Source organism: Temnothorax nylanderi, unplaced genomic scaffold, assembly GCF_030848795.1.
Source record: "Temnothorax nylanderi isolate EJ_2023f unplaced genomic scaffold, tnyl_v1.0 TNYL_tig0284_pilon, whole genome shotgun sequence".
In the NCBI taxonomy this organism is placed as follows: Eukaryota; Metazoa; Arthropoda; class Insecta; order Hymenoptera; family Formicidae; genus Temnothorax; species Temnothorax nylanderi.
Genome location: NW_027249346.1, coordinates 17,511 through 28,828, shown reverse-complemented (window position 1 = coordinate 28,828; position 11,318 = coordinate 17,511). Strand labels below are relative to the sequence as shown.

At 31.1% G+C, this 11,318-nt stretch overlaps 1 protein-coding gene across 1 annotated transcript; it reads left to right on the top strand.

The window, feature by feature from the left end:
• Positions 1 to 3,195: 3,195 nt before the first annotated feature.
• On the top strand, positions 3,196 to 9,272 carry LOC139780554 (uncharacterized). Its single transcript, XM_071719208.1, has 9 exons — positions 3,196 to 3,363; positions 4,298 to 4,417; positions 6,595 to 6,712; positions 6,837 to 7,101; positions 7,191 to 7,307; positions 7,393 to 7,483; positions 7,635 to 7,780; positions 8,826 to 8,958; positions 9,047 to 9,272. The coding sequence occupies exons 1-9, from the start codon at positions 3,196 to 3,198 to the stop codon at positions 9,098 to 9,100; spliced, it is 1,212 nt and encodes a 403-aa protein (XP_071575309.1). The 3' UTR covers positions 9,101 to 9,272.
• Positions 9,273 to 11,318: the final 2,046 nt, after the last annotated feature.

Here is an 11,318-nt window from a genome sequence, read left to right as displayed (position 1 = left end):
ACGTCGCTTTGTTTAACCGGTATAGAGCAAAAACGACAACGGTGCAAAAATTGAAATCTCAAAAATGCCGAGGTTGAACCGCCACCCCCCCGGGATAAATCAGTTTCAGGTTTGATCGCCCATGAAATATTAGATATCTACACTGGATTCGTGTTCAGCATGCATTACTCTTTATAATCAGCATGCATTTATAATCACGTACCTCGAGATTTGGAGAGCAAATATTATTGCAGATATTACAAAATTTCCACGCGCAGAAAATTTCACTTTTCACCACGAAAACACGTTTGCTTCCGTAAAAATCATAACACGGCAGGTAACCTGCCGAAACTCCGTTGGTCACATGGGTACCATAAGCAGCGTTTACAATGTTAATAGCGAGTTCGCACATTATACAGGTTCCGAGATATTTGATTTGGCGGATTTACCCCGTTAGCGGTCTAGCCCCGGTCTCCCCTACCTATATTATTTTACAGATATTAAAAAAATCTTTCAAACATGAAACACACAATTATTGCTGATTGGGTTAAACATATTTTATTTTTTGAAGTAATATTTCTAAAAGATTTTACAAAGATTTTATAAATATTCTCGAATAATCTACAAATGTTTGTAAATATTCCCAAATATATTAAGAAAAATGTCTGTATTCCAAGATTGTTTTAATAAATTCACAAATATTCACAAATATCCTATAATTGTTTTATAAATGTATACAGAATATGCGATACCCCATTTTTAATGTTCCTAAAATAATCTATAAATGTTCAATAAATATATTTTGCATATATAAAAAAATTATGGATTATGCGGAAATATTTATAAAACATTTGTAGATTATTCGAGAATATTTACAGAAATTTCTAAGGACATTCAAAGCGGGACATTACACGTTCTTTGCACATTTATAGATCATTCATAGAAAATTCATGAATATTCTAAAGAATATTTATAGAACATTCATGGAATATTTCATGCTGTATGGGTAGTGAAATAATGATAGTGAAGAAACTAATTAGCACACTAAAACAAATTACATACTATAATCTAAAAAGTTATATTGACCGATAATCTCGATAAAATTGTAAGAACTCTTAATTCTAAGAAAATATAAAAGTGTTTAAAACGGTGATGTTTACAGTAAGTTAGCAATAATATATTAATAATTGATATATCGATATATATATCGCACCATAAAAAAAACAATGTCACAACTCAAAAATTCACAATTTTCGGGAGAGAAGAAAAACAAACAATTCAACTTTTTATTGAATTGTGAGACAACTAACGCAATTGCAATTACGACATTTTGTTATAATAAAACTTATACTGTTTTTTTGAAGACGTCTGCTGTGATTCACTTGTCAATTCACTTATGACACTATTCATCCAGCGATTGCAACTTAATCGGTTTAAAAGAATATAACGATACTTCTGAGGAGAATGTAAAAGTTGGAAAAATATGAAAACATCTATAAAGCAAGTGGTGCTTATATATAGCAACACGTACATTGGAAAGTGTATTTAATAATAATAAATTACTGGCCAATATATCGATATGTAGGGTGAGTGCACCAGTGAATGAACGATTAAGCGCACGGTCAGTTTTGGGAAAGGTTTTCTTTGTACTGGACGGTTATGGACTGACAAAACCAATTCTATTCGACATATTATATCCTAAATATTTGGATTAGATCGTTAAAACGTATTATTCGAACAGAAATATATATAAAAAACCCTATTGAAAGTGAAAATAGCAGTTCCCCCAGTAATTAAACACTCGGACCCAATCAATGAACAGCCCCTGCACCAGTAATTGAACAGACCAATTCAGTGAATGAACACTATCAAATAAAGTAGTTATAGGTATTAACTATATATTTCCTGTACCCCGCAACGAAAATAATTTAATTCTGATAGATATTAGTATTATCAAAAAACATTCTAATTCAAATAACAACATCTCACAGCATTACTAGATAATCGAATTTCATGTCGTTCATTTACTGGAATTACGGATTCCAATGAATGAACGCCGTCGTTTTCATGTCGTTCATTTACGTTCCAGTGAATGAACAGCAAAATCCAGTGAATGAACACTATCAAATAAAGTAGTTATAGGTATTAACTAGATATTTCCTGTACCCCGCAACGAAAATAATTTAATTCTGATAGATATTAGTATTATCAAAAAACATTCTAATTCAAATAACAACATCTCACAGCATTACTAGATAATCGAATTTCATGTCGTTCATTTACTGGATTTACATATTCCAATGAATGAACGGTGCCGTTCATTCACTGGAAAAATCGCGGTTGTCAGAACCAGTAAGTAAACATTGAGTTTGAGAGTATTTTGAGGTTAAATAGGATCATAAAAATTGTGCAAAACGAAGGTTTAAGCATCTTATTGATCAGAGAACACAATATCATGACTTGTTCGACACTTCTTAAGTAAATAATATTACCTATAAGTGAAGAGGGGAAGCGATCATACTTACTATTTTTATCAATTTCACGCGATGGGCCGCACACTCTCGTCGAAAACAATTTATTATATCTCTTCACGAGCGAACTTCACGTATGTGACGAGTGATGCTGCTACATAACGATACATAAATTCCGCTTCAAAAAAGTGCGGAAACCAAAGACTACGCTGACACCTTATTTTTTCGAGAAAAACGTGATACTGTTCATTCACTGGTGACTGTTCATTCACTGGTGCACTCACCCTATAACTGATCGTTTCCTCTAAAATCAAAATGTAACTTATGAGTTTACGCACTACGAAACGAATGAGACACGACAAAACGCGCTACTGAAAATACGCCTGCGCGATTCTTTGTCAGGAGATACATTTAGAAAAGTATTTTTCTTTCCTGAGAAATAAACGTTCAATTACCTTAAATTACATTGATCGCTTACTCGTCGACCTATTCCCAGGTCCCGACGTTGCGAAAATGCGATCAATGTAATTTAAGGTAATTGAACGTTTATTTCTCAGGAAAGAAAAAAACTTTTCTAAATGTATCTCCTGACGAATGTTCCGATCTCACGGTAACATTTTTTTGCATTTTACATCGCATTAAATTGGGCAATTTACATTAAAATTTAAACTAAATAAATAAGGGAATACGCAACTGCAAACTAGTCGAAAGAAGAAAATAGGCGCATCGACCCTTTCGCTGTTACATGCATGTATATGCTCGTGAAAAAATGATCTGTATAAATTCTTTACATATTGGTCTCAATCGGTATCTACTACTTACATTTGGTCTATGGCCTTATCAGCAATCTAAACTCGTTCAATTCCAATTAGTTTTGTTTCTTAGTGTTTTGGCAACATTTATTTTATTTCAGGTACGTGAATAGTTTTAATTCCATGATATGGGACTTTAAGGATGTATGGGTCGTACAGTCCTTGCTAAAAGTTAAACTTTCAATAAAAGAAGACTTTGCATGTATGTCAAACAACTCAAAATTTTTTATATGTTAGAAGGGATTACCGTTAACAGTTTGAGTATGATTTTTTGTTATTTAAATAATTAGTATTGTTTAAACAATTAAAAAATTTTTTTTGTGGCAAAAATTTTGGAACTTAAAATACAATATCAATAATGTATGTTTTACATATAAAAAAAGTTTAAGAAATATCTTAATGGTTTATTTATATTTTATTTATATTTACAGCAAAGTGTCGATTCTCTATAAGAGATAATGTTAATTTTATCAACTTTAAACTTAAATAACTCTTAAATAACTTCAAAATTTTACAGAGTATTTTTAATTTAATTTAGAAACAATTTACAGCACTTTCTGAATATATTTGAAATACCCCCAATACATCTTTAATTACAATAACTTTTAAACCAGTAAGAGAATTGTGCTGAAATTTTACACAGATACTTAGACGTAATAATAGAACAATCTATAAAATTTTTAGATTTTTGGTAATGCTTTGAGATGTCACCCATACATCCTTAATTACAAAATACAAAAAGTTATTTTTAGCAATTGACTTTGCAATTTCACATATTAAAACCATTATATCACTCAAACTCAATGTTGTGTATATTACACATCAATATTAATATTATAATACGCACGCGCATGTGTGTATTACAGAAAAAAACAAAATTTATAATTTTATACTTTGATTATTTAAATAGATTTCTAATTTAAATTATTACATATTGAAAAACAATCAATTAATGACTTGGGGTCTTTTTCTAATTGCATAAGAAAATAGTAATTTTAATGGAAATTTCGGTAAATAAAAAATATCTTTTTGCAGCTCACAACGTTTCTGACTTCACAATGTACTCCGGATCTTCTTATCAATGTTCTTTCTTCCGCATTATTTTCTATTACTTTCGTGATTAAATACATTTTATTTAGTATTAACTTTGAAGTCGTAAGTAAAACATACAAGGTGACGATTGGAAATTGCTAAAATTAAATAGATGTAATTTTGAGTAAACAGAATAAAATAAATCAAATACATTATATTATAAAAGTATTCATTTTCACACAATACAATATATACTTATGTATACATATATGCATATGTATATGCGTGTAGGGGAAACCGGGGCGAAGTCAACTCCGGGGCGGAGTCGTTTTTGCAATTATCTCGAAATCTGTATGTTGTGTGAACTCGCCATTGATACTGTAAACGCGGCTTATGGTGCCCACGTGACCAACGGAGTTTAGTGAGGTTACGTGCCATGTTATGATTCTTATCGAAGCAAACATGTTTTCGCAGGTCAAAAGTAAAATTTCTTCCGCGTCGAAAGTTTGTAATATCTTAAGTATTATTGTCTCTCCGAATCTCAAAGTAAGTGATTCTAAAGAGTAATGCATGCTGTGAACACGAATTTAGTGCAGTTTTTTTATTTTCATTGATTTCTATTATTTTATAAGCGACCAAACCTAAAACTTGTGTTCGGGGCGAAGTCGTGATCAAGCTAAAACGAAGTCAAGAAAGCTTATGTGCTGCGTATGCTCGGAGATAATAGAAAACAGAGCCGATAAAAAACAGTGCATTTCGTGCAGGCGTAAGGCACACAACGACTGCGTGCGCTCGTCAAACTCTGTTTTTACATACTTTAACTGTTAGCGAAAAAGAAAATTGATTTTCTTGAAATTATTTTCCGCTTTCCATTTTTCTATTAAAAAGCAATGAATAAAGTGTATTCTATTAATTTTTATGATCAAAATTATGTATCTTTATTCAAAATCCAGTCCGAGAATGAAGACACGACTCCGCTCCGGGAATTTTGACTTTTCGATTTTTGCACCTTTGTCGTTTTTACTCTATACCGGTTGAACAAAGCGACGTAGACCAAAAATGCCTATATAAATTTTGTAGCCAAGAGTTCACTCTTTACAATGATATACTATATTTCACTAAAATGATTTATTTTGTTGTTAAAAATCGGCACCGAAAAAATACAGCCGACTTTGCCCCGGTCTCCCCTATACGTATACACTTCACTTCACTTCTTCTAGTAATAATAATAATATTTATAATTATTTTTATTAATATTTATATTATTTAATATTATTATTAATAATTTTATCTATTATTATTAATATTTATTATTAATGATCAATTATTTAATTAAACTATTTAATTATTTAATTAAATTATTTATTAGAATTAAATGTTTTCCGTATAAGATTTATAATTTGTTAATATTAGTCCTATTGCCATAATGTACGATGTAGCCGTAATACACACGTACAGGAAATGACAAATTAAAATCAGCTTTGCAGTAAAAATCAATATCACCTGACTTGAGAAAATCAATGAGAGATGACAAATCAATACCAGTGTAGGTGTAGGTGTAGTTACTGGACTGAGCGAGCAAGTTTTACGTGATATCATTGGAAAACTTTCATCGCTCGTAACTCAAAAACTATTGCAGCCTCAAAATTTTTGAATTAGAATTTTTTACTCTATTTTACCTTTAGAACACAATAATAAAGTATTATATGATTGTGAGATACCCTGATATATATACATGTATATTTGTAAGAATAAATATGTATATTAATTATGTATAAGAATGGCCAACAAATCGACTGATTGCATAGCTCAAAAATTTATTCAAAATAATTATTTGAACTGACACAATAATCGAAACGCTCTTCCAAACTTTTAAACTTAAATAAACGCTATCTAACATTAATAACTATAACTATGCTTTCGCTATCTTAAAACTTCATGATTATATGCATATCGCTGAATCCTGCAATCAACCAGATTCTTTTTTATTTTTTATAATGTCTTTTTATATATTTAAAAATAAAAACTCTCACACTACATGAGACATATGATGCGCACTTGCGCAAATAATGGGATTCCAGAGTTTCAATTTATTCCATTCTGTTTACTCATTACAAAAATAATAACTATTTAGTTTCAGCAATTTCTCGACTAACATCCTGTATATTATGTATTATATTCACGTGTGTATGTGAATAAATATTTCCGCGAGATAAAATTTTTAATATATATAAATTAAATACGATAATATTTTTCCAACATGATAAAAAAAAGAGCATGCAATATTATTAAAACAACAGATAAAGTGTTTGCTGGAGCAACTGCAGCATATTTGTAACGAACTAACTGATAAACATGAAATCAACATCATGAAACAGTACGCCAGCGGTGCAAAACGTTACACGGCTATATTTACATGTAAGATAACTGATTTCGATTTCAGTTAAACGCGAATTGTTTGTTATATTTGGAGACTTAACCAGCGATTTTATAATGGATTTTCCTAGGATTTCGAAAGAATTTATTTTTAAACATTTTTCAGTGTCTGCTATATTGCTCGTATTTGCTTTATTATTATATCCAATTTGGCCGCGCATTTTTGACATCTTACTGCCTATGAATGAAACTCGACCACATATTTCACCACTGTTTGTAACAGAATACTTTGTCGACCAAGAAAAGTATTTCTATTTGATTAGCTTGCATACAAACACGGCCTTTACCATAGGGGTTGGTGTAATGTTAGCGACAGGAACAATGTTCATAGTTTATCAAAAGCATGCGTGCGGAATGTTTCGAATTGCCAGGTAAAAATATAAATATAAAATCAAATATAAGAAAACTCTATCGTAAATTTGAAGAGACCATATAGTTATGGAAAATAAATCACTTGCAGTTATCGCGTTAAACAAGCAATAACAATTGAAATTCTGCAAAAAAACAGCTTGAAGAATGAGAATTTAATTTATAAGGGATTAATTTATGCCGTGGATATGCATCGCAAAGCTATGAAGTTGGTATTCATACAACAGTAATTATACAACATTTATAATAATCGATAATATCGCGTATAGAATAATGTTTTCTTTCTTTTGAAGATTCTCCGAATCGATAATATCCAGATTTAAAGTAATGTTCTCCTTGTTGATAATAGTCGGGGTGATTTGCGCGAGTCTGAATTTTTTTCGGGTACGTATCGCCTTCTTTTAATAATATATTTAATAACAGTAAGGAGACCAATTATTATCAAATTTCCATCAAGAGTTCTAATTCATTATTATTTTGTTTAACGTTATTAATTTAGTTTTACGACAATCATTAAGATGCACTTGTACTTTAGATTTTTCAGATGGTATCCCTTAGCTGTGACGTTAAAGAACTTTCGTTACGATTAATATTTTTCATCATCCATTTTTGTTACATGTTTGCAGCAAACTATCTCGCACAGGAAATTACGAATCACAATAATGATGTATTTACCACCGTGTAAGGATAATATTTATGTAATATAATTACATGCGCATTTATATCGATCAATGCAAAAAAACACAGTTAAGGCCTCTGTTCACTCACTGCAGCCATCTTGAATTGATGACATCAAAAGCGAGAAAAATAGGTGTATCATGAAAATTCTTACGACGTATATTAAAATAAAAATGTTTTTCAATAAGATAGCGTTTGTAATCGATAGAATATACCACAAACTCCCCTTTTGTTAGCGAAATCTACATGTCGAATTGAATTGTACTTAATTAAGGACGAAAACAAGCCATCCTTAGCCGATAGCTGCCAAATTGAAATAAATATTTACTTTCACATATTATAAACAGGAGTCTTTGGTACCTATTCTATAACACTACGACAATTATTTTATATCCACTTTTAAAAAAGGCGTGTTAACTGAGTGAATTTCGTTTGTATCGAAAAATTGAAGCCTCTTTTCCGCGATGCCGATTGGTTATCTCGATGCGCTTACTTCATTTGCAGCTGTCATTGTATATTTTGACAGTTGTGTGTATCAAGGGTTAATAGTGTAATAGTAATAGCATAATGTTAAAGCTAAATGGCGCGCGCGAAGCGCGCGCGTCTGTAATGTCTAGTCCTTTCTAAAAAAAGGCATGTTAAGTCGATAGTCGAATTTATTGTTGCCGCTTTTCCGCGATGCTGATTGGTTTTCTCGCTGCGCTTACTTCATTTGCAGCTGTCATCGTATATTTTGACAGTTGTGTGTATCAAGAAATTAATAGTGTAATAGTAATAGCATAATGTTAAAGCTAAATAGCGCGCGCGAAGCGCGCGTCTGTGGTGCTAGTAAATATAAAAACACTGCACTAAAACGAAAAATAACGTTGTACGTCGAAAGAATAGTTTAGCTTTACGCTTTTCAGTTCACAATTTTGCAACGTGTAACACTGTTTGTACTGTCAACGTAGACTAGGCAATTAAGCCAGTAGGAGTCTTAACGTGTATCAAATTTATTGGCAGATTTCTTTTATATTTCTCAATCATTAATTATTTTATCATAATGTAGATACAATGTCCAGTGGTACGTTACTCCGTTGCAAATTCAAAAAATGATCCTGTTCCTCTTGCAAAGAGGTACCAAGGCGTTCACTATGAATATTGCTGGACTATTCGTGGGATCGTTAGAAGGTGCTGCTACGGTAAGAAAAATATCTTTCAAAATAGCAGTGTTAAATGTAAAATATATTTTATAGATACATAAAAATAAAAAGTTACGTGTTATTATAGTTACTGAGCACGGCAGTGTCGTATTTCACCGTTCTTCATTCGATGCAGAATTGATGTAAAGCAAATCAATTGATATAGTGTAGTGAAATAATGATAGTTAAGAGAACCTAATTAGCACACTAAAACAAATTACATACTATAATCTAAAAAGTTGTATTGACCGATAATCTCGATAAAATTGTAAGAACTCTTAATTCTAAGAAAATATAAAAGTGTGTAAAACGGTGATGTTTACAGTAAGTTAGCAATAATATATTAATAATTGATATATCAATATATATATCGCACCATAAAAAAAACAATGTCACAACTCAAAAATTCACAATTTTCGGGAGAGAGGAAAAACAAACAATTCAACTTTTTATTGAATTGTGAGACAACTAACGCAATTGCAATTACGACATTTTGTTATAATGAAACTTATACTGTTTTTTTGAAGACGTCTGCTGTGATTCACTTGTCAATTCACTTATGACACTATTCATCCAGCGATTGCAACTTAATCCGTTTAAAAGAATAACGATACTTCTGCTCCCGTGCAGCGAATTTTGCATATAGATTTGTAACACTATTATAACATGTATAGGGAACACCTTAGGCATACTTTTTATGGCATACTTAACTCAAAATCGAAATTTTTTGAGTTGTGACAGTATTCTTTTTGGGGTGCGATATGTAAGACTAAGCGATTACCATTTCTCTAAATGGTTTAACATAACTTATGAGAGCACGCATCATGCAACGAAGAGACATATATGTTATTGCGTTACTGAAAATTGGCGAAATGCTTGTGCGGCTCTCTGTCAGGGAATACGCAAGTATATTTCTATGAGAAATGAACATCCGTTCAATTGCCCATATTATATTGATCGCTTAATCGCCGACCTCTTCTCCAGTAAAATTGTTCAATTGCTATAATGTTCCAATTTCAGAGTAATATTTTTCGCTAATTTTTGCTACGCTTATGCTAGATTAGATAATTTATGATGCAATTTATAAGAAAGTAGTAAGTTATAAAGTATTCAATAAAAGGAGAAAAATGTGACATTAAAAAAAGCAAAATTTATATAATAATTTTTTTTAAATGCTCTTAGTATTCTGCATGTGCTGTTTATTTATCGTTATTTTATTGCCAATTTTGATGCCAGTTCTTGATATTGCTTTGCATATAAATGGATCTCAGCCACGTCGAGTACTGCATTTCATGACTGAATATTTTATCGATCAAGAAAAATATTTCTACATAATTTTGTTACATTCAAATGCAGTCATATGTATAGGAGCAACTACAGTGGCAGCAACAGGGACATTACTCAGAGGATATCTCATATACGCTTGCGGATTGTTTAAAATTGCCAGGTAAAAAACAAATCTACGAAAAAATACAAAAGTTATATAGTTGAAAATAAAACTTATTTTGCATCAAATGCCTCCGTACAAACAAATTACTGAGAACTATGTATTTATAGCCTAAAATTAATTTATAGTTATCGTATCGAGCAAGCGATGACGATAAAAATGCTCGAAAATATCAGTAGGGGGAAGTGGGGATCATTGATACAGCGGGAACATTGATACAGTCATCATATCTCTGCATGAGAAACATCTAAGAAGGTCACGTATCCATGCATATATGGCGTTATGATACACGAATAACCTAACCAAATTTCGTACGCGAGCAGTAGCCACTTGATGAATGACAGGTATAAACGTGTTTTGCGTACTCTCAGGTAAATATTTTCAAAAGTCTTTGAAGCGTGATTTTTCACATTAATCTGATTAATACTAAATAAATATTTCGTCAAAAGTAAGAAACAGTATATCTCTTACTAATTTGTCGAAAATATTGACATGACTTTGTATTATTTTCGGCTGAGAATATATTTTATTATGTATGACGCTGTGGGGCAGATTCGTACACTGACTCGTGGAGCACTTTGATACATATCAATATGTATCTATGTAGTTTATAGTATTAAGTAAGATATTTTTATTTTATTTTTATTTTTTTTATTAAGACGAAAATGGTAAGAACGTACCAAAAAAAGACCGAAGGGTCTATATTGATGAAGATGCCGTAAAATTGTTAATTCCGTATAAATAAATATCTCTATATCTTTATATACAATAAACATAGCTTGTTTTAATAATAATCCAATTTATTTCTGAATAATATTAATATAGATCATTGAGAATCAGTGCCCCATGCTCGTATCATTGTACCCCGCATATGAGGCACATTGATACGAATTTCATTTTTTACAAAAAATGT

Bases quoted from the DNA above. Each gene is read 5' to 3' on its own strand.
- LOC139780554 (XM_071719208.1), top strand. From the start codon at position 3,196: ATGCATGTATATGCTCGTGAAAAAATGATCTGTATAAATTCTTTACAT. The intron at 7,308-7,392 runs GTTGGTATTCAT...TTTCTTTTGAAG, and splicing joins ATGCATCGCAAAGCTATGAA to ATTCTCCGAATCGATAATAT. The intron at 7,781-8,825 runs GTAAGGATAATA...ATCATAATGTAG, and splicing joins AATGATGTATTTACCACCGT to ATACAATGTCCAGTGGTACG.